This window comes from Rhineura floridana, chromosome 11, assembly GCF_030035675.1.
Source record: "Rhineura floridana isolate rRhiFlo1 chromosome 11, rRhiFlo1.hap2, whole genome shotgun sequence".
Lineage (NCBI taxonomy): Eukaryota > Metazoa > Chordata > Lepidosauria > Squamata > Rhineuridae > Rhineura > Rhineura floridana.
This window is the reverse complement of record NC_084490.1, coordinates 30,283,058-30,307,604: the sequence shown is the minus strand read 5'-3', so window position 1 is coordinate 30,307,604 and position 24,547 is coordinate 30,283,058. Positions and strand designations below refer to the sequence as shown.

At 43.3% G+C, this 24,547-nt stretch overlaps 2 protein-coding genes across 2 annotated transcripts; both read right to left on the bottom strand.

The window, feature by feature from the left end:
- Positions 1-2,516: 2,516 nt before the first annotated feature.
- Positions 2,517-3,422, bottom strand: LOC133367107 (olfactory receptor 14I1-like). The gene has a single exon (XM_061590866.1). It carries the CDS (start codon positions 3,420-3,422, stop codon positions 2,517-2,519), a length of 906 nt encoding a protein of 301 aa, XP_061446850.1.
- A 10,542-nt stretch (positions 3,423-13,964) lies between these two features.
- On the bottom strand, positions 13,965-24,216 carry LOC133367714 (olfactory receptor 14A16-like). The gene is made up of 3 exons (XM_061591813.1): positions 24,110-24,216; positions 22,165-23,089; positions 13,965-13,994 (listed from the first exon to the last, which is right to left on the bottom strand). The coding sequence occupies exons 1-3, from the start codon at positions 24,214-24,216 to the stop codon at positions 13,965-13,967; spliced, it is 1,062 nt and encodes a 353-aa protein (XP_061447797.1).
- Positions 24,217-24,547: the final 331 nt, after the last annotated feature.

The window sequence follows — 24,547 nt, the reverse complement described above, 5'->3', positions numbered from 1 at the left end:
TCTGGGGGTTGGGCTCCTTGTTCAGGCTTAGGGGACAGTTTGGTGGGCCTCTACTTTTGTCATCAGCGTGGTCACTCTTTGACTAAATATAAGTTTTGGACCATCACCAGACAGATCTTGTCAGTTTTGGGTCTTGATCGTGGGCAGTTTGGCACACATTCATTCAGAACTGGTGTGGCTTCTACTGTGGCTAATGTGGGCTTTGGGAGCTCTGTATACAGGAATTGGGGGGCTGGAGATCAGGGGCTTTCCAAGCTTACATAGGGCCAATTGAGGGTCCTCATTGAATGTTGCACTAATGAGTGCCTTGTTAATTTTTGTTTTTGTTTTAACAGGTTGGAGGGTGCTGAAGACGGCCAAGGTACTCATATGTGGCAACAGCATGGTGTTCTGGGCCAGGAGAAGGGTGTTGCAGAACAGGTACGGAACCCATTTGGGGCTCAGCCATTGCACTTGGTCCAGTGGTTGGGTAGAGGTGGCATGCTGTGGGAATGCCTCCCACCAACAATTTTTGGCCCTCATTGATGCAGCACCCTCCTTGGGCTTTAGTTATACATTTGGCAGGCAATGACCTGGGGTTGTTGATGGGCTAGATTGGTCTGGAACCTTTATTGTTTGGTCCGACATCCTCCCTAGGAGGGTTTGGAGGGTGGGAATCAATCCTAGGAGCTTAAACAAGGCTCAAAAGAAAGTAAATAGGGAGGTCCTTCTCTCTTGCTGATAGGCTGGGCAACACAATGCATCATCTGGAGTTGAAGTGCTGCAAGGCAGACGGTGTTCATATGTCTGACTTGGGTAATGATCTGTTTGAAATTGAAATTGAAATTAAAATTTTATTTTTACCCCGCCCTTTTTCCAAACTGGAGCTCAGGGCAGCTTACAAATAAAACTACATGTAGTTAAAAACATAGAAAAACATACAATTAAAATACAATTAAACTATGCACAACCTTAAAACTGTAAAAGGCACTTAAAAATCTAAAAACAATTTAAAATAATACAGATAATAATATAAAACAATAAAACAAGCCTTGTAAAGCCCAATCCTAAACACCTTCTTTCCCAAAAGCCTGTCGGAATAAAAAAGTCTACTTGCCGATGGAAGGATGGCAAGGAGGGGGCCATTCGTGCCTCCCTAGGAAGGGAGTTCCAGAACCTAGGAGCAGCCACTGAGAAGGCCCTATCTCACATCCCCACCAATCACACTTGCAAGGGTGTTGGGACTGAGAAAAGAGCCTCTTCTGAATATCTCAGGGCCCGGGCAGGCTCGTATAAGGAGATACGGTCTGACAGATAGCCTGGACCTGGGCCGTATATCTGTTTCTGACTGATCTACAGAGTGCTGAGGCACAAAAGTGGCAATCCACTTTCTCCACACCATGGAGAAGTGGCCTGAAAGTAGTGACTGTGATGGCACTCTGGTCTCCATCTTCTTCTTCTGACAAGCAGAAGACAACAGGACTCATCTAACAGTGCTGGCCCAACAGCAGCTAGGCTCAAACATGGATATCCCAAATTTGGTAATAGCCATCTACTAGGCCTATGCTAGCTGTTGCCAGTGCTACATAGCCCTGAAAAGAGGAGAGAGTGGTCAGTGACCACTACCAAGTAAAAACATTTATGAGGGAGACTGGAGTTTGTGAGCAAGAGAGAGATGATGGCTGAATAAACATGTGGGCAAGTCAGGTCTTAAGCTATATCAATCAATTTCAGTCTTATGGTTTAAAGTATGTTTATTAAAAAAATTACATAAGGAAATCAAGAAAATAATAGGTTGCATTGAATGCAAAATATAACCATAACTGTTAGCTGATCCTAGAAAGTGGGAGAAATTCTGTTTAGTTTGCATTTAAAGGAAAACCTTCTTAATTCATACTTACTAAGTCAATATGTGTGCTGCATGTGTGGTGAGGGTGTGCTGTTTGCGAATGCTGGGAGAGAGTTGCTCCTTTCTTAGTGCCCAAGTTCACTTGACCTCTTTGTCATGAAGCACTCAGAAGGTTGGTCAATAATGAATGCAACCCTTGGGCCAAAAAAGATTAGCCCTCACTGCTTTATATGATCATACTGTTGAATATTATCAGAGTAAGAGAAGGAAGATTAAAATATATTATTTTAAGAAGAATAAGAGAGATGTATAATATACTGGAATGGCCACAATGATATTGTGCATTAAGAATCTTATAGCAAAGATTCTGTTAGATGAACAATATAATATTATCGAGAATTATATTATTGGAAACGGATATACTTTTTATGTTTTTCTTACAAAAGTCTTCTTTTTCTTACTAAAGGGTTTGTTGATATGGTTGCACTTGATTGCACTATATTTGCATCAGTTGTTAATTAAATTAAAAATTAGGATGTAGATGAACAAGCAAGAATGAATGACACAGAGAATAAGGCAGAGGAGTCAGGGAGAAATGTCTAATGAATATTGAAATAGTTCTAGTGAGAACTGGAAAATTGCAATGCCACACACTCACATGCAGAAAAGCATACAATCTGATATAATTTTAGAATAATTTCCACAAAGCATTCTTGATGTCTTTGTTTCTCATGCTATAGATGAATGGATTCAACATGGGAGGAATTGTGGTATATATCACAGCAAAAACTACATCCAGATCAGAAGCATTAGTGGGAGGCCTTGCATAGGCAAAGAGTCCACTGGACATCAGCACAGAGACAACAGTGAGGTGGGGAAGGCAAGTGGAGAGAGCTTTTTTCTGACCATGAACAGAGGGAATTCTGAGCACTGCAGAAAATAACTGCATGTATGTTATGATGATGAAAATGAAACAACCTGTTCCTATACTACAACCTGCGACAAGAAGCCCAACTTCAACTAAGTAGAAGTCAGAACAGGAAAGCTTCAGTAACTTTGGGATTTCACAGAAAAACTGATTCACATTATTAGAACAGAAGGTGTTTGCAAAGGTGCCACAAGTATGCACTATAGCATAAAGAAGACTAATAATCCACACAATGACTGCCATCTGAATACAAGCTCCTTTGTGCATAATTCTCTCATATTGTAATGGGTTGCAGATGGCAACATGGCGATCATGTGCCATTACTGTCAGAACAGAAATATTAGATGTTGCAAAGAATAAGTAGCAGAAAACTTGAGCTGCACATCCAGAATAAGAAATGGACCTGCTGTTCATTATGGAATTGGACATAGATTTGGGTATGATGACAGAAACAGAGCCAATGTCCATCATGGCCAAGTTTGTTAGGAAAAAGTACATTGGTGTGTGAAGGTGATGGTCAAGGATTATTGCAGCAATGATGAGAAGATTCCCAACCATGGCTGTGAAGTACAATGCTAGGAACATAAAGAAGTGTAAGATCTGTAGTTCTCGTACTTCCGAGAATTCCCACAGTAGAAATATGGACATGGAAGTAAGATTGCTCATTTTTTCCTTCAGTGTTTGCATGTTATCTGTAGGAAAAAGAAGCCAATGAAGAAGAAGGCAATGTTGGTACATAGAATATAGATTTTTTTTGTTATAGAATAGAACTCATCAGTATGGAATACCAGAAACTCTTTTTATATATATACCCATGGTAACCATTTTGAGCTGGCTTTCATGGCAAATTGATCAAGATATCAGAAAGAAAAGAAAAGCTCTGGGTACATATACAGATTTGTTACAGATAAAGTCCTTTGTCTCTCTTCCATTTTGGCCAACTTGCCTTGTTGAGGTGCTGGATCAGTGCTTTGAGGCAGTTTTAAAACAGCTGCATTGGTTGCCAGTTCGTTTCCAGACACAATTCAAGGTGCTCATGCTAGTATTTAAAGCCCTAAACAACTCAGGGCTCAAATATCTGAATTACCTTCAATTACCTTCTCATTCCTTACAGACCCTTTCAGGTGTTGAGATCAGCAGAGGAGACCATTTTGGTGGTTCTACCACCCTCACAAGCTCAGGCGATGGTGCCGTGGAAGAGGGCATTCTCTGTGGCAGCCCCTAAGTTGTGGTACTCCCTCACCACCAAGATACATCTGTCTGGCAACCTCACTGTACAGCTTTAGGAGAATGCTAAAGACACACCTGTTTACCCTGGCCTGTGGCACCAGAAGCACATATTTTTAGGATCCATCCTATTTTGTGATTCTGCTTGTTTTTAATTGTTTTTAACACTGTATTTTAAGGTTGTTTAACCCATCCCAGGACCTTTGGATGAAGGGCAAGCAATAAATGCTAACAACAGCAGCAGCAACAACAACAACCAGCAGTTCATGTGGAAGACTCCAACATTCTTCAAGCTGTCTCCTACCACCCTGCTTAAGAATGAAACCCTGGGGTTCATTGATGTCTTCTTTCCATTTGAACCAAATAGCAATAGATCAGATGGTAAAAAATCATCATCATCATCATCACTGTTTATTTGTATGCTGCCTTTCCATAACAATTTATGCACAAGGCGGCTCACAACGTGAACAGAAAAAAAGTTACACAACTCATTGTAAGAAATAAACAAAAATGTTTTAATTAAGCTGCAGCTGCAGCAGAATTGATTTAATGAAGAATAAGAAATAACACATTCAAATATCCACAACAAAATATACAAAGATCCTCACATGTCTAAGACAAGACCTTTGTTGCTTCTATTGTGTACTTACTTTGTTCCTCCTTCCAGGTCTTATCCCTCTCTACTACTGCTTTTATCTATCTGGACATAGTATTTTATCCTGTTTCCCTGTGTCCATCCAACTTTGGGTATCCCTTTCTGATTGGATCCCCAGATCTTTGTCTGCTCCTTGTTGATAACATCTCACCCAGTTCTTTGTCTTGCAGTTCCAACATGAATAAGAGCATTTGGTCCTCTAATACAGTACAGTATGACCCATCCTTGGATTCCTCATTTGTCACATGCTCCCAAAACCTTGTGCTCATCATTTTTTTGTTTAAAATCCTTGCCCAATTATTCTCTATGTGCCTTGCTTTATTGCTGCTTATGTTGTAAGTTTCTAATTGCTTTTAGTTACAATATGTTGTTAGTCTTGTTAGTCCATGTCCTCACAATCATGAATTCCCTTGATTAATGAGAAAATGATATATTATCTGTAAAATATATGACAGTGAATATGCACATTATTCTTGCACCTTCTTCACTCTATTTTTACTTAATAAAATAGTATACATTTTATTTGTTTTTTTAAAAAAACCTAAGTGCCATACAAAGAACAACATAGAATTAAACAAATTAAAAATACCAATACAAACATGTTAAACATGAGTTCTTAAATGTAAATAAAATAAACCATCTTAAAAAACCATCTTACATAATAATAAAATTACAGGTTAAAATGGCATCTTTAAAATTGCACAGCTGGATAGGCTTCCTGGGGGGGGGGACAGGTGCCGAAAACTATACAGCAAAAGATCCTGCCTGATATCAATGGTCAGAGAGTTCCAAAGAGTATGTGCTGTCACACCAAGGGATCAATTTCTTGCAAATGTGGAATGATCATTATGTTGGCATGTGTAAAAATGCAATTCCATAGCTCAAAGCTGAACCATAGATCAACACTGAGCAGGTACATATGGGGTTAACTGGTCTCAAATTGTTGAGGGCTTTATATGTTAATATAAAACACCTTGAGTTTGCTTATTTTATTTATTATTTGATTTATATCCCCCCTTCCCTCCAGTAGGAGCCCAGGATGCCAGGGAGGCAGGGAGTTTAGCCAGTAACAAATTGGCAGCCCTCACAGATCTCTGAGCAGGGTTATAGTAAGCTGACAGGGTCTCACTCCTGTCAGTGCAGAATGTTATGTTATGTTAATGTTTATTTATACCCTGCCTTTAGGCCAAGGCAGCTTACAGAAAAAGTAAACACAAATATAAAAATACATCAACAAGGCAATACATTGTACAATACACATTCTAGCATGATTGCTGACTGTAGCTTCTAGAGTAGGCACAAGGGGACCCCCTCTGGTACAGTGATCTAATCCTGAAGTCACCAGTGCCTGAACTGCTTTACCATGCCCTGAAGATGATTTGGAAAGTTCATCTGGTCCAAAATGCAGCAGTCAGATTACTGGCTGGAGTAGTATTTAGAACTCACATAACTCTTGTTTTAAAACACCTGCATTGGTTGTCAGTTTGTTTCCAGGCCCAAGTCAAAATGCTCATAATTGTGTTTAAAGCAGTAAACAAATCAGGCTCCAGATATTTGAAAGACCATCTCCAATCCTAAAAATGTTTCCAAGTGTTATGATCAGCACAAAAGTATTCCTACCAGTCTCAGTATTTGTGTGTGTGTGGGGGGGATTCCCTCCCCACAGAGGTTCATCTGGTGCCTTCACTATAGAGTTTCTGCCATAAGCTGAAAGTGCACCTCTTTACTCTGACCTTTAACATCTGAAATATATATTCTAAGTAGGGTTGCCAGGTCGGAACCATCCAAAAACCTGAGAAAACGGGGGCGGGCCCTAGTAATGTCACGGGGTGGGCCCTAGTGACATCACGGGGTGGGCCCTGGTGATGTCATGGGGCGGGCTCTAGTGACATCACGGGGTGGGCCCTAGTGATGTCATGGGTGGGGCCTAATTATGTCATTAAGCATGATACATTAAGTATCAACCACAGTTGCTTGGAGCATACAATTAAAAAAAAAATTCTCTGATTGGAAATTAAAATAGAAATCTTACCTAAAAGAGGGTGTTCCCAAGTCCAGCTGAAGTGACAAGGTCATTCCTTCTCACAAGCTTAGGGAGCATGGATGCAAAATGGAAATGGACTGCCTTCGTCGGTCCCGAATAGGGTTTTCATGGTAAGCGGTATTCAGAGGTGGTTTACTATTGCCTTCCTCTGAGGCTGAGAGGCAGTGACTGGTCCAAGGTCACCCAGTCAGCTTCATGGCTGTCTGAGGATTCAAACCCTGGTCTGCCAAGTCATAGTTCAACACTTTTAGGGAACATTTAATCTAGCTTACTTGCTTCTGGCAAGAAGGGTTTATGTGCCCTCAGGCCAGGCCATTATAGGAAGAAAGGAGCTTAGTGTTGCAGAGATGTTAGATGGGAGCACAGATGGATGCTGTAGTTTGTCATGGGTGGCGGGAACTCTAACTGCGAGGGGGAAACTACACTTCCAAGGATTCTTTGGGGGAAGTCATGCACTTTAAATGTGAGTTGGATGTGCATTATTTCTTGCTGTGAGCTGCTTTAGTTTCCTCTAGAAGCTAACAAGTAGGGCCCCAATACCAAAACAAAAAAATAAAAATTAACACATGGAAGGAATACACCAGGCATAGGGAACCATAGGACTTCCAGTTATGCCTCTGGTCCTGGGGGGTTGCAATTCAGAGCCATCCAGAAGGCCTAAAAAAACAAAACAAGCAAAGCCCCCCCCTTTTTTAAAAAGAATTGAAATAAAAGAACATAAGGTTGCCAGTGGTAAACTTACCAGAGTCAAACCCACAACATTTTAAAGGAATTTATACACCTACACACCTGATCATGTGTAAACAATTAAATAGCTGAAGTTAGTTCAAAGCTTGTAACTAAGCTACAATCCAATACACACTTACCTGGGAGTAAGTACCATTGAACCCAATGGAGCTTACTTCTGAGTAGACATGTATTGGTTTGTAGTAAGAAGTGGGGGATGATTATATTGGATGGCAGTGGTGAAAACAACCCTTAATCCTCTGCTGAATTTTCCTCTGAGTAGCTGCTTTTTGTGTTTATTTATTTAAGGCATTTATACCCCACCCTTTAGCCAAAAGGGCTGGGAGACTGTTACTTGCGTCTGCTGTATAATGGCCAAGGGTGTTGCTAGCAGCAATGCAGTGGCAAATTCAGGAGTGCAGGGTCCCTTCATGAAAGTCACAGCCACACCCCTCCCACCTTTCCCTCTTCTGCTGCTGGGTTGAGAATGAGATCCTTGCTAATGCATTCTTCCACAACAGAGGTCCCTAGGAGCCTATAGGCATGAAAGGGGAGTGTATTAGCTACTGAGAAGAGTCTGCTCAGTGACTTACCTCCTTTTACTCTGATTGGCTCCAGTCAGCAGGAAAGGACAAGGATGCATGTTAGAAGACTCTTCTAAGTGGCTAACACACTCCCCTGTCATGTTGATTGGCTCATAGAATGCTGGAAACACAGGGATTCTGCTGAGACCCTGCTCCCAAAAAAGTAAGGCATCTAAGACTCCCCGAGACCCTGGACGACTACACCCTTGTTGCTAAGTTCTTGAAAAACTCTGGGCAACAATCTGCATAAATGTATACAGTGCTTCTGGGCAAATTAAAATAGTGTGTGTACACACAATATATTTAAAGCATGTTTCTCCTTCCCCAAAGAATCCTGGGAACTGTTGTTTGTTAAGGGTGCTTGAAATTTTAGCTGTGAGGGGTAAACTACATTTCCACAATTCTTTGTGGGAAGCCGCACACTTTAAATGTATGGTGTGTATGCAGCCTGGGATCTCACTGGCACTGTAGTTTGCTGCCCTATGAGCAAAATAAAAATAAACATGTGTTTTTAAAAAGTGGGGAGTAGCAGATCTGGGTCTAGCAGAAAAGACCCAGGGCTCAACCTCCCCTGATAATGCCCCTAGCGATTGCAGATTATTATAAATAATAATTAATGCAGTTTATAGCAAGCAAAAAAGACGGGTCTCTGCCCTGAGATGTTTAGAACAGAAAAATAAGATGAAGTCTTTCTTCTGGTTGACCCAATTCATTTTAGAGGAAAAGACTCTAAAGCCCATCCCAAGCCTAGTTACTCCAAAGCAATCCTCACAAAATTCAGTGGGCTTTCTCCCACCCAAGCGTGTTTAGGATTGCAGTCTTCATCCTGGAGGAAGAACATGCTTTCTTGGAAGTAACTATCATAGGAGGTTCCCAAAGGGGGCACAAGGCTGCAGCAAGTTTTTCTGAGTAAATGAAAGAAAGAAAGAAAGAAAGAAAGAAAGAAAGAAAGAAAGAAAGAAAGAAAGAAAGAAAGAAAGAAAGAAAGAAAGAAAGAAAGAAAGAAAGAAAGAAAGAAAGAAAGAAAGAAAGAAAGAAAGGGTGGAGAGCAATTTCTGGTTTCACCAGCCCATGTATCTCCACCCCGAGCAGAGAGTGAGTCTGCTACAGGCTGCTGGTGCTTGGGAGAAAAAGGCTCCCAAGCATGCAAGAGAAGAGGTGAGGGAGCCCTGGGATCAGTGAGGGAAAGAAGCGGAAGGGGGGATAGAGAAGGGGGAGGGAGAGAAATACCAATGTTTCTCACGCAAAATAAAAATAAATAAATAGACAAAGAAATCAAAGGGGGAGGGGAGAAAGGGGAGGGAAGTCAAGGACAGGGAGAGAGGATGCCTCTAAATGCAGGGGGGGAAGGTGGGATGCTATCCTGGGTGAGCTGGAGCTGGAAAAGAGGCAGCGCCCGATGTGTCATCCTCTTATTGCCTGCACTTGGAATGCCACTGCTCCCCGGCCACAGCTGCTCATCAGCTCTAGAGCAGCTAGAACTCCCTAAAACCCTCAAAGCCGGGGCATTTGCCAGCCAGCCAACTCACCTCCTACTTGCTCCAATTTGCTCCACGCCATGGAAGAAGCCTGGGTTCGGCTCCCATTGGGCCTCAGGGACAGCCAATGAGAATGAGAGGTGGGGCTTGGGAAGGCAAATGGAGTCCTTCCCCTGAGGTGTGCACGTCTGCATGCAAAGGAGAGAGAGAGAGAGAGAGAGAGAGAGAGAGAGAGAGAGAGAGAGAGAGAGAGAGAGAGGAGGCAAAGCAGATAGAAGAAGCAAGGGGAAAATTGGCGTCTGCATGACTGGCTCCTCGCTCCTGGGAGTCCACAATAGCCAGAGATTAAACAACATGGGGGCAATTCTGGCCGGAGGTGAGAAAAGCAGGGGCGGGGCCGGAGTCTCCGGCTGTTTGCCGGAGACCTGGCATCGCTAATTCTAAGGACCCACCCTATTCCTGTGACAGCAATTTGTTTTACCTGTTCAGCTGCAAGTGTTGCACCAACTGATAAAAGGAGCTACTAGCCACTGAGGCCACCTGGGCGAGATTATCAAAGCTGGATCCAGAAGCACTCTCAGACTACAAATCTGCACTTTGAGAACAAGGGAAGGCAACACTATACATCACTGGTAATTTACCAATTTTTCAGACGTGGGAACCATTCACCCACAGTGTCTCTGTATTGCTTTAATTCAGTCTCAGTTTATTTTACCATATCCAGCCCAGTCCAGGACTTGCACAGACCCATCTGATTCAGATATTATAGATAAGCAGAGTTTGGCATCATCTCACATGGAGGGCACCTTGCTCCAAAACTCCTAATGGCCACCTCTTACAGCTTCATATATATATTAAATAGTGTTGGGGATTAAACAGCTGCAGCAATCCCTAATGTAACTGCCAAGGATAAAAAACAACAACACACGCTTCCAATGCTCTTCTGTGGATTATGCCAAATGAATAGGATTGAAACCAGTGTAACAAAGTGCCACCAATTTCCATCCCATGGAGCCTGTCCAGAAGGACGCCATGGTCAATAGTATCAAACCCTGCAAAGATATCGAGAAGCCATATATAACCAGAGCAGTTCACACATATCCCCTCTTATCACTATCACAAATGAGACAATTTCTTGCTCAGTTTCAGAAGAAGTCAAAAATGAAAAAAAAATCTTACAAAATATGAGGACCTTTTTTTGAGAAAAGAATAAAATGAATTCAAAGGTCTCAAAAGGAATGCTAAAACCCAGAAATAGTACCATAGCCTGTATTTTACTCCAAGGTTATATACAATGTACAGTTAAACCAATCTGAATGACAAGAGAATCATGATGTGTAATAGACATTAACTATTTGAATCAGCATTAATAGAAGAGGCGCTGTGAACGGGAATTGGGTTTTTAAAACCAATTGATGTAATGATGGCTGTTTTAGCATTTTGATAGTTCAAGTGTATATAGGATCACTAGAAAATAGATAGATGATAGGAAAATAAAACTTGGGAATTGCCTTAGATTACATTAAAATAATAAGAAGCTACCCAACCCTCTTAAAACATTTTGAAATACCTTTAAATATAAGACACAATTTCTCCTCCAGCTGCTTTAGGGTCGGATGTGCTGATGATGTGAGTCCAAATATCCTCTCAACCAGGCACTTTTAATCTTCCTTTGACACTTGCCAATGCAGAGGTGGTTTATTTTATTTTTTTGTTTGCCTTTAAAAGACTGCATATGTAATACTCATAGTCAGATAATGTTACATCAGCAAATAATGACTGCATGCATAGTAAGGAGAGTTTTTAAAATATGTTTTGGCTTTGGGGATCTTACTCCCTAGAGTCAGTGCATTTGATCAGAAAAAACAGTTGAAATTCATTCTACTCCTACTTTTGTAGTAAAAAATAAACAAATGCATATGAATGCATGAAAAACAGTCACGCTTGGGGAAATCTGTATTTTGTGTTATCCCAGATTTCTTTAGTGGATTATACAGCCACAAGAGTAGTTGTATACTATATCCAGCATGGATTTTTTTGCATTCCACAATGTTGAATTGAAAGTACCTCCCATGCCATTCTCCTGACTCCCACAAGCACATTTCAAAACAAAACCTTTCAAAACTTACAGTCCTGAACTTAGGAATGCTTGATTAACAATGCTGTAAGTTTTCATGGTGATACACAAAACACTCAAGAGAGAATCGAGAGTTCAAAGTGTAAAACAAGAGAGAGAAAATCCAGCCCCCTATTGGATTTTTTTCTGACAGTGGTCTCATAATTTGTTGAAATTAATTAAAAATCAGCCATGTTCACAGAGTGCCTACAATCTTATTATGAACCTTGCCCATTCATCTTCTGCAATTTAAGTTAAAAAAAATCCATGGCTGATTTCTAATTAATTTAAGAAATTTAACATTGAAGCCTATTATAGCATCGGGCATGCTCAGTAAGAACCATCAGTGTTTTAAAACCCAGACTCACAGCTGTTTGGCTTGGATAATCAGAGGCCACACCCATGACAGACCTTTATTTCACCTTAGAGAGTCATGGCTTCCCCAAAGACTCATGGGAAGTGTAGTTTGTGAAGGGTGCATAGAGTTATTATGAGACTCCTATTCCCCTGACAAGGCTCCAGTGGCCAGAGGGTTTAACAGTCAGTCCTGGAGATTGTAGCTTGGGGAGGGGAATAGGGCCTCTCAGCACCTTTGACAAACTAGACTTCCCAGGATTTTTGAGGGGAAGACATGACTGTCTAAAGTGAAATAAAGGTTTGATGCGCATGTGGCCAGGGACGGCATTGGTTTAAATTTGGGTGGGAAATTAAATGTGTCTGCTGTAGAATAAAAAGGTGGGGGAAACCCTGAAAAAGAATGATATTGTTCACAATGTTTTCCTTTTGGAAAGGAAAGGGGCTTTCCCTCTGCTCAGTACTCTTCCACCCAATTTCTTCCACCTCCCTCTCCCCTCCACCTTCTTCCCCATCCCTACCTTCCTACCCTTCTCTCCCCCTTCCCTCTCCTCCCCCATACCTGCCCCTCCCCCAGGTCAGTTTAACCCAGCATTTCTCAACTAGTGGGCCACCAGATGTTGTTGGACCACAACTCCCATCAGCCTCAGCCAGCATTGCCAATGGTCAGGAAAGATGGGAATTGTGGTCCAACAACATCTGGTGGCCCACTAGTTGGGAAAGGCTGGTTTAACCTTTTCTAAGCATGATTGTACAGGAGTAAATCTCACTGAACTCAAAAGCATGCAAATGATCAAACCTGCTCTCCCCTCTTCCTCCTCACTTCCTTTTTACCCTTTCTCTCCCCTTCCAATCCCCTCCCCCTTCCAATCCCCTCCCCCTCCTCTCCTTCCCTTCCTCTTTCCCTCTCCTAACCCCTATCCCTCCTCCTCCTCCATGATCAGTTTTACCTATTCCAAGCATGACTGCATGGGAGTAAATCCCATTGAACTCAATAAGCATGCAAATGATCAGACTTGCCTTTTCCCCTCCCCCTCTCTCCTCTCCTTCTCCCTCTCACCTTCCTCTTTTCTCTTCCTTCCTCCTCCGTTCTTCTCCCTTCCCCTTGTCCTTCTTCCTCCTCCCCTGCTCCCTCCCTCCCTCCTCCCCCCATGGACAGTTTCACCTATCCTAAGCAAGATTGCATGGGAGTGAATCCAACTGAACTCAATAAGCATACAGATAATCAATCCATTCTCAGCAAACTTGCATAGGATCCCATTTCTCTCCTCCTGGATTAAAAAGCAGAGAAATTCACTAATAGGCAAAAAAAAAAAAACCCAAAAAACACCTTGCAGTGTAAGAACATACCTATAGCCAACAGATATTTCTATCAAGCTCTAGGAAGCAGGGGAATTGGGAACCTATAGTGAATGCACCAGGGGAACAGGAGGTTTGGTCTCCTCTCTGAGATAGTTCATTGCCCTACAAATTTGTAAAACTGCAAATACAATTGGGGTTGGTCTTTCATAGTCCAAGCCACTTCCTATTGTTGTGACCCAGGTTGGGAGGGGAGGCATCGTCGATGGTGACACTGACTTTGAAGACTGGGGCGACAAGCTGAGGGAGTCAAGCAGTGAGGAGAGCTCACAGTGTGCCCAGACCCCTGGCCCTGTCCATTCAACTCCCCCCAATCTTGCCCCCCTGCTGGAGCACATCCTGAACTGTCAGAGACTGCCCTGTCAGACACTGCTCCATTAGACACACACCCCTTGCCCATGCCAGAGATGCCACTTTTTCAACCTGATGTTTCCCAGTTGAGCGCCCCTCAGCTTCCCATGCTCAAACAGACAGATAGCCCACACCAGTCAGAAGGGGAAGCTGAGATCAAGCCCCCATTGTCTCATGCTCAGAGGCTTCAGAGACACAAAGTTTAATGGATGAAGTTGAGGAGGAGCCATTGCTTATGTGCAAAAGTCAAGCCTACATAAGTGGTTAGTTGCTGAGTCAACGTCTGTGAGCTTTGAAGACATGTTTAGTCAGTGTTAGTGAGAGCAAAATTTCCTAGACAGAGTACATAGATTGATGAGTCGCAAACCTTTTGATGTATCTATTACTTTAATAAAACTCACAGAACTGAGTGAGACTGGGTCCTTCGGCTTCGGGCAGGACACCTGTGTAGCTTGGAAGAATTCGGTAACATGTGCCTCTGAGCATATGGTGAGTGGTGGCAACACCTTCAATCAGCCCAAATAACAGATACAAGACATGTGCTGTGCTGATTTTATTTTAGCTGGGAGGAAGGAACAATATTAAGACAGTTGATATAATTCAGATAGTCATTTCAAGTATGTTTGATTTACTTTGCAAATTTAGTGAAATTTCCTACAGTAAATATTTTCTTTTGCTTCTCTTTCTGTGAATGTGTGAAGTATAGCAACACACTGAATAATTTACACATTAAAAAACCTCAAAAAACTGTGGAATAATGGCACTAATTATTCTGCAGAATAGACTCCAATGGACATGAGGAGTGTCTCAGTATGCACAAGATAAAACAGAGAGAGGTGAAATATATTCTAGCAAATTTCTAGGTGTACCCTATGTTTTTAATTGACCATGCCCACCTTCCTTAAGTGGAGTGGTTTAAGCATAGCAGGCTGAAAACATGCATCTAGGGCAGGCCAAGTTTATTTTTTCCGACAGCTAGATTTATTGCTTAAGTACCAACATATTTTAATCAGTCTGATTTTACATCAAACTGCAGTTTCAGATTCAACGGTTAATTCAACCAAAATAAAAACAGAACATAACCTCCAGTTTGAAACACAAAAGGTTGTCTTCACCATCATATGACATTGACCAATAAAAAGGCTTTGAACTTAATAAAAATATATATTTTACAGAGATTGCTACCTGAACAATGACAGAAATATAATTTTCTAGGTAGCAACAGTAGTAACACAGGAAAGAAGCAAAGTAAGAAGAACAACAAACATACAAAAATGTAACTGCATTTTTGGAGATGGCAGATGTTGCCACCACTCACCATATGCTCAGGGGCACATGTTACCAAATTCTTTCAAGCTACAAAGGAAGTGGATTGGACTGTGAAAGATCAACCCAAATTGTGTTTCCATTTTTACAATAGCGTTCCTGTTTCCAGGGGCGGGTTTGCCGCCACCCTAATTATATAGGAGACTCGGGAAGGTTCTCGAAATCCTGAGGTTGTGCCATGTGGGATCGCTTCACCAATCAGGTAGGGGTTCGAGCAGCGGATATAAGGTTGCTCCTTCCCCCTAGCGCTTGCCTTTTTGCCTTGCGGCACCTACTGCTGGTCCTCGCTTGACCATCCGTCAGCATCCAATTGGTGATCGTTTCCACTGCTTCTTTACTCATTTATCGTTCGTTGTTGTCTGCTCCCCGTCCCGTGTGCTTCTTCCCATTCAATTTATTGTTTGTTCTGATTCCCGCTGATCAGCTGGGCTGCGGGCGTCCGCCTATGCACCTGGCGGCTTCCCGCCAGCTCGCCTGCTGTTTGCTTCTCTGCCTATGGCGTGGCCCATTCCAACATCTCATTTATCACAGTTTATGTTATATTTAAAAGGGCAAGATAATTCTGTCTCCACTATCGCTGGACACCTCTCTGCGCTGGCCTTTATTTCCGAGGCACGGGGACTGCCGGATCATTCTGTAGATTTTAGGGTCAGAAAGGTCCTTGAGGGTTGGTCGCATTCCGCTCCAAGGCCCGCTGACCGGAGGAGGCCAATCACGCCTGATGTCCTCCTCCAGATCCTGGCATTGTTTCATTCTTTATGCTCATCCCAGTATGAGTCGCACCTTTTCGCCGCAGTAACTCTGACGATGTTCTATGGTGCTTTCCACTCTAGTGAAGTATTAGTCCCCTCTAAGCGCGATGTGTCCTATCGGGCCTTATGCTCTGGCGATTGCACATTAGGTGCTGATTTGGTGAGGTTTTCCCTAAGAGTCTCTAAGACTGATCAGAAGGGCCGTGGCACCATTGTTTCATTATGCAGTTGCCAGGTCCCTGAATTGTTGTTTCATCGCTGGATCGTTGCTGCTGGGCTCCATTGCTTCTGCCTGCTCCCATGTCTTTGTTTCATCGTGGCTTTCTGCCTGCTTGCCGCCACTCCATTCAAGTTCGCTGCTTGGGACGTTTTACCCTTTTGGCTTGCTTACTTGTTTGTTTGTTTATTGGGTCGTGGGCAGATATTTTACAACTTTATTTGCAGATATTATTTATGGACGAAGCTTGATGCGGAGGAGTATTCTTAATACCGGCTGCTAGTGTTGATGTTTGGGTGTATTTTAACTTGTTAGTTAGTTTGTTTGTTTGTGCGTGTGAATGAGATTGTGTGTTTGTGTTTGTGTGCGTTTATGTGTATTTTATGTGTTGTTGTGTGAATGTGCCTGTTGTGTTTTAGTATTTTTAAATATGTGCCTGGGAGAGCATATTTTGCATTTAACAGGGAGGCTTTCGGGGGCCCCAATTAGCGTAGTGACGGGTTATGGGAGGTATGGCGCTAGGAGGAGAACGTGCCAGGTAAGGGGAACTCGCCCCAGACAAGTTGTGTCTGTGCCTTGTTCCGGTTCTTCTCAAGGCCACAGAACTGCTGGTTGTTCTATCAGCCAGCCCTTAGATCTCCAGGTGCTGCTTTTGAATGCCAGGTCGGTATATAATAAAACCTCCCTTGTCCACGACTTAATTGTGGATGAGGGTGCCGACCTGGCATGTCTAACCGAGACCTGGGTGGGTGAGCAGGGAGGAGTTGCTCTCTCTCAGCTTTGTCCACCTGGGTATACGGTGCAGCACTATGGTAGACCTGAGGGTCGGGGAGGCGGGGTCGCTGTGGTCTATAGGAGTACTTTCTCTCTCACCAGGCATCCTGTCCACATGGCGACTGGTCTAGAGTGCCTCCACCTTGTGCTGGGTCAAGGAGACAGACTGGGAATCCTGTTGGTGTACCGCCCACCTTGCTGCCCAACAGCTTCCCTAGCTGAGCTGACAGAGATAGTCTCGGAGGTATTGCTGAGGTCCCCCAAACTTGTGGTGTTGGGGGACATCAACATTCATGCCGAGACTGTTTTATCTGGGGCGGCTCAGGACTTCATGGCCTCCATGACAACCATGGGGCTGTCTCAATTTGTTACTGGCCCAACGCATGTATCGGGTCACACTCTTGATTTGATCTTCGCCACTGGTCATGGAAATGGTGATCTGGAGGTGGGGTGTTTTTCATCTACTCCATTGTCATGGACAGATCACCGCCTGCTGAGTTTTAGACTTATGATGACTCTTTCCCTCTGCAAGGGTGGGGGACCTATTAAGTTGGTCCTCTCTCGGAGGCTTATGGATCCTATTGGTTTTCAGACGGCTCTGGGAGTTTTTCCAGCTGATAGTACTGGCGCTCCTGTCGAGGCCTTGGTTGAACTGTGGAATACGGAGATGGCCCGGGCTATTGACACGATTGCTCCTGCGCGCCCTCTTCGATGCAGAGCTCATACAGCTCCGTGGTATACCCCGGAGCTGAGAGTGATGAAGCAAGAGAGAAGGAGGCTGGAGTGCAGATGGAGACGAACTCCAGACGGATGCAGTTATGCTTTGGTAAGTGCCTCTACTAAGTCGTATATAAAAGCGGTAAGGGCGGCAAAGAAGTTTCACTTCGCTGCCTCTATCAGGACATCTCTCTGCCGCCCTGCAGAGCTTTTCAGGGTTGTACGAGGACTCTTACATTCTGGTCCTCGAAATATCTGAAGCTCGCTGTAACGACATCGCAGGGCACTTCCAAAATAAAATTGCATGCATCCGTAGGGACCTAGACTCCGATGTTATGACAGACGAATCCATTGAAGTGTCCAGAACACGGTCTTGTCTTTCATTATTGGATGAGTTTCAGTTGGTGCAGCTTGAGGAAGTGGACAAGGTACTTGGATTGGTGCGGGCGACCATGTCTGCTCTAGACCCTTGTCCATCTTGGCTAGTGAAGGCTAGCAGGACTACTACCACCGGCTGGGCCAAGGAAGTGATAAATGCCTCCTTGAGTGAGGGAGTAGTCCCTAATAGCCTCAAGGAGGCAGTAGTAAGACCTCTCTTAAAGAAACCTTCCTTAGACCCAGATGACCTGAACAACTATAGACCGGTGGCGAATGTCCCCTTTTTGGGCAAGGTTCTGGAGCGGGTGGTTGCCGGTCAGCTCCAGGTGCTCTTGGATGAGACCGATTATCTGGATCCGTTTCAATCCGGTTTTAGGCCTGGTTTTGGCACTGAAACAGCCTTGGTATGATGACCTTTGTCGGGAGAGGGACAGAGGGAGTGTGACTCTGTTGATTCTCCTTGATCTCTCAGCGGCGTTTGATACCATCGACCATGGTATCCTTCTGGGGAGACTCGCGGAGTTGGGAGTTGGAGGCACTGCTTGGCAGTGGTTCCGCTCCTACTTGGCGGATCGTCACCAGAAGGTAGTACTTGGGGAACATTGCTCGACTCCTTGGACTCTCCATTGTGGAGTCCCTCAGGGGTCGGTTTTGTCCCCCATGCTTTTTAACATCTACATGCAGCCTCTGGGTGCCATCATCAGGAGTTTTGGAGTGCATTGCCACCAGTACGCTGATGACACGCAGCTCTATTTCTCCTTTTCATCTTCTACAGGTGAGTCTGTGGATGTGCTGAATCACTGCCTGACCACGATAATGGACTGGATGAGAGCTAATAAACTGAGACTCAATCCAGACAAGACTGAGACACTGTTGGTGAATGCCTTCCCTGCCCAGATGGTGGATGCTTACCCTGTTCTAGATGGGGCTACACTCCCCTTGAAGGAACAGGTCGTAGTCTTGGGGTTCTTTTTGATCCTTCCTTGTCTCTGGAGGCGCAAGTGGCCATGGTGGCAAGGAATGCGTTCTACCACCTTCAGTTGGTAGCCCAGCTATGCCCCTATCTGGACAGGGATGACCTCGCCTCAGTTGTTCATGCTCTGGTAACTTCTAGGTTGGATTACTGTAATGCGCTCTACATAGGGCTGCCCTTGAAGACAGTTCAGAAGCTTCAGCTAGTGCAAAATGCAGCAGCCAGACTGCTGACGAGGACCAGCCGGTCAGCGCATATAACACCTGTTCTGGCCCGTTTGCACTGGCTACCTATTTGCTTCCAAGCCAGATTCAAGGTGCTGGTTTTGACCTATAAAGCCTTACATGGCGTGGGACCGCAGTATCTTGTGGAACGCCTCTCCCGCTATGAACCGACCCGGTCACTTCGCTCAGCGTCTAAGGCCCTCCTCCGGGTACCAACCCATCGGGAAGCCCGGAGGACAGTTACTCGATCTAGGGCCTTTTCTGTAGTGGCCCCCGAATTGTGGAATAGCCTACCCAAAGAAATACGCCTGGCGCCGACGCTTCTATCTTTTCGGCGCCAGGTTAAGACCTGGCTATGCTCCCAGGCATTTTAATGCGTTTAATGTTACAATTTTACATCTCTTTGTTTCAGTTTATTTATTGTGATATTTTGTATTTCTGTACTTTTAATCTTTCGTACACCGCCCAGAGAGCTATTCGCTATGGGCGGTTTAAAAATGAAATAAAATAAATAAATAAATAAATAAATTATGCCCTGTGTCTGCAATGCATCAATTCCTGTCTATAAGGCCATTGGGCCAGCGTTATCTCTTTATACATGCGGATGGCTCTGCCCTGACTCAGTTTCAATTTTGAGCCGTTGTTCGGCGGGCCTTGTTGGCCAGTGGTCGCGATGCTGGAGTCTATGGGCTGCATTCTTTTCGGATTGGAGCGGCCACGGCCGCAGCCCTCGTGGGCATGAGCATTAGCAATATCCAGCCAATTGGCAGGTGGCGTTCTTCTGCTTTCAAGTCTTATGCCAGGTATTAATTCTAAGTGATTTTAATTTTGTTTTCTTTAGGTGTGCTAAGCCTTCCAGTCCGTGCGAGGATCATCCTGTGTGGCCATTCAATCTTGTTTTGGGCTCACCAGAGGGCCTCTTCCACTGTTTCCGGGACACAGCTGCAGCTTTCCGCCAGAGCTACAGTTAGTTGGGATTTGGTTTTGTCCCTTGGTGGGACTTTCATTCCTCATGACAGGATTAAGTTCCATTCTCCACACTTGTTTCGAGATGATGGGGTTCATCTTTTGGAGCATGGGTGAGATTTGTTTTTGGAGGATCTTAGGTGGGGCCTTGGAGGTTTGTTTTCCTCATCGGGTTGAGGGGACCAAGCTTCAGCTGATCCCCTCTTGTGGCATGGAATTCGGGCAGGTGAGGTATATTGGGGTTAAACTGAGGCGGTTAAGGCATTCTGGTAAAGGGCACTCTCTAGGAAACCATCAGGGCTTAATGTCTGGTGGGGATCTGGGGAGTGTCCTCGTGGGACCAGCTTGCGCATCATGGTGAATGCCTGTACGGCAGGGCCATGGTGCGGAGGTTGGAACCACACACCTGACTCCAATAGCAAGGAGGGAGGATTTCTCCCACATCCTTGACTCTGGAGTTACAGTCTGAGGAGAATTATTTTCCTTTAGAAGGGGAGGGAGTATTCCCTCTCAGTCAGGTTTAGCCTCACCTGCCCGAAGTATTTTATATTTAAATAATTGGCTAAATTGCATTTGATATAGTCTGTTATATTTAATAAATATAACATTATTCCAGTCTTGTGTCATGAGTCTTCTTTGGTGTGGTGGCAAATTTGTAGGGCAGGACTATATCACAGAGAGGAGGTAAGGTCTCTTGCTTCCCTGGTGCATTCACTATAGTTTCCCAATTTCCCGATTTTTTAGCTTGATAGAAATATATATTGGCTATAGGTATGTTCTTAAACCCAACAGGGGTTTTGAGCTATTAGTGAATATTGATATCAGTCAAAGATTATGTTGCCACCAGGACTGTTTGAAATAACTTATTTCGTTGTTTTAGGCAAGTTGCCTGATGAAGGTTTCCTTTACAATTAGTTAGGACACTTTTTTCTCTTGCTCCAGTTTGGCCCATCATATCAATATGTTAATTTTTGCACCAGTATGCATTGTGTACACAGACTCGCTTGTAATGTGACTATCTGGTCTACAAACATTACTACTGGTTGTGTGTGGGAAAATGAAAAGGAAGAGGCAAAATTGCATAAGTAGAGGGATCAAAGAGCAATCAGTGTGATATAGGAATGTGGAACATAGGAGCTGTCTTATGTTGATTCATAACATTGGTCCAATTAGCTCATTATTATCTCCACTGACTGGTAGTGGTTCTCCATTTTTTTAGACAAGGAATTTTCCTACCTGAACATGTCCAGCATTGAAATCCTAGCCCCATGCTGTAAGTATGGATCACTGTCGTAGGACACAATTTTCCTCAGAAAACACAGGGCAGAAGATCATCATCCCACTGACATTCCAGTTCTCACAGGACCACCTGTAGTCTTGGGTGATCCCACAAAAGTTGTGGAAAGGGATGAGGCAGACCAAGGCCTTCAAAGGCCTATGCCTTGCTGTTGCTGGATTTCTTCCTCATGCACCAGCTTCTCCACTCACCCGCCCTCAGTTTTAGCGCATCACTGAGCTTTTCTTAGGAGGGTTGCTGATTGACAGGGTCAGATAGGAATTGTCCCCTCAATCAAGTTAATTCTCAGAGGAATAGGTTTTTGCCTATCCCTCAGTGATTGCTTCTCAACTATTAGGTGTACTTTGCTCTTGTCATAATTTATGATAGAAATGGCATTGGACCAGAACAGATACAAAGGGGACCGCCATAAGGCATCTAGTGGGGAACATGTGGGCCATGCCCCTAGCTCAGGTCTCATCCAGCATTCACTCACCCCCACTGTTTGCCCAGCAGAATCCCAAGGGCATTGGCTTATGTCATACTGGGTTTTAACAGTGGCCAATACCATAGAGTGGCTCTTCTAATTGCTACTTCAGGGACAAGAATTTCCTCAGCAAGGGTTGTTGTAATGAAAGCAGATCCTCAGCCTACTGCCAACCCAATTTATGTGCTATAATCTAATAAATCTGTGGTCTGTTTTCATCCATTATTCCCATGGATGATGGGAGGCTGCATCCTGCATCTACCTCACAACCAGGAATTTTTTGCACGCAAATCAATTGCTCTACCAAAGCTTATAATGCAAGGTTAACAGTTTCAGGGCCAACCATTCACACACAGAACAGCATACAATCCCATTGTTATAGACCTCTAAACATAGTTTTAGAAGAATGTCCCAAATCTAAGAGCTTCAATAAAGCAATCTTGATGTCTTTGTTTCTCATGCTGTAGATGAATGGATTTAACATGGGAGGAATTATGGTATATATCACAGCAAAGGCTATGTCCAGACCAGAAGAAGCATTTGTGGGAGGCCTTGCATTGGCAATGAGTGAACTGAACATAAACAAAGAGACAACAGTGAGGTGAGGAAGGCAAGTGGAGAGGGCTTTCTTCTGACCATGCACTGAAGGAAGACTGAGCACTGCAGAAAAGATCTGCATGTATGTTATGATGATGAAAATGAAGCACCCTAATGCTATAACACAGCTTAGCAGAAGCAGACCAACTTCAACTAAGTAAAAGTCAGAGCAGGAGAGATTCAGTAATTTTGGGATTTCACAGAAGAACTGATTGACTGTATTAGAACAGAAGGTGTTTGCAAAAGTGCCACAAGTGTGTAACATGGAGTGAAGCAGACTACTAATCCACACAGTGACTGCCAGCTGAATACAGACTCCTCTGTGCATAATTGTCTCATATTGTAATGGGTTGCAAATGGCAACATAACGATCGTGTGCCATTACTGTTAGAAGGAAAAGATCTGAAGCTGCAAAGAAGAAGTAGAAGAAAACTTGAGCCACACATCCAGAATAAGAAATGGACCTGCTGTTCATGATGGAATTGGATATAAATTTGGGTATGATAACAGAAACAAAACCAATGTCCATCATGGCCAGGTTTGTTAGGAAAAAGTACATTGGTGTATGAAGGTGATGGTCAAGGGCTACTGCCACAATGATGAGAAGATTCCCCATTATGGTTATCAAGTACATCACTAGGAACAGAAAGAAATATAAAATCTGCAGTTCTCGTCGTTCTGAGAATTCCCACAGCAGAAATGTGGACAGAGAAGTAAGATTGCTCATATTGTCTTCAGTACTTGCATACTTTCTGTAGGAGGAAGAAGCCAGAAACTGTTAATTTACCAATACTGGTGAATGGGTTAATTTAAACAGGTTTCAAATTTCACTATAAAATCCACCAGTACTGGACAAACAATTGTGATTAGTGATGACTCCAAACTAATCAGTTTATAAATTGAATCTGCAATATTTTCTTCGTTATTGCAAGTGCTCATTTCAGTCCGACATATTGTTTAAAGCCCTAAATTCCTTAGTTCCCCAATATCTGAAAAAAGTCTCTATCTAAACCTACTTTCTCTGGTGTGTAAGATCTGCAGAGTGAGCTCTCTTGGTAGTTCTAGTACCTTCAGATGTAGGGATGAGGTTCATCTTTTGTTTGCATTATCATTACTCCTCTTCGCTCCATACTTTGCCCTGTGTGGCAATTAGCAAAAATAACATTACCAATTTCCATTTTTCTGATGGTGGAATTATAGCCTCTTGATTCCTGGTTATCATTATCTTCCTATATTTTTTGTTATTTACAGTATTCCTGCTGTTATTGATTGCCCATGAAGTAGCCATCTGCCCCCAGGGGGTGGGAAACATAACAAAAGATTTAATATTATTTTGTGGGAATAATCAGCAAAACATCCCCTGTGGGATTTTTTAAAAAAAACACAATACTAAATCCAATCTTCTCTCTCAGCCTTCTTTCCTCTTACCAGCTGGACTTCGGGCAGGACAATAACTTTTACAGTATATTAGTGATGCTCCTCATTACCTTGCTATTTGACATTAAAAGTATATTGTATTGTGGGGTCCTCCTCTTTTGTTGAATGTATACTGTTTTATACAGTTTGTAACAATTGTATGACATTAGCAATTATAATCAATTTATTTGTTTTTACAAATGTGTATTTTATTGCTGAAAGCCACCCTGGAACTACATGGCAAAGGGTGGGTTAAAAAGGTCTACCCTTTGGACACAGAGATAGGATGCTTAACACTCTTGGCCAGAACCATTATCTTAACAAAGAGTTAAGTCCCTTTCACTACAGACACCAACCTTATACTTAATGTACAGAACAACAGGCTTGGAGGGAAGCCACTGGCATCATCCAAACCAATTCCCAAGTCCTTTAACAATACTATTGGATTCAGCGGAGCTTTCATTTCGACACTGTAGCCTGTCCCTAAATGTATATTCAGTAATTGAGGAGTATGTATATTATTATTATTTCTCTATGATTGTGTGCCTGGACAGAGGGGACTTGCTATTACATTTTTAGTTTGCAACAACCTATCCCATACTCAGCTTAGAAACTGTCCCCACATAACAACAAGAACAACAACAAAAATGTAACTTCCAAAGCAATGTGAAACACAGCACACAAGCCCATACACAGCCCCAATGAAGTTGAAAAATGAGAAGGATTTTTTCTATCCACAAATAATAATTAAAACCAAAAAACGTTGCAAAAACAATTTTCTTGAGGCAGTGAAA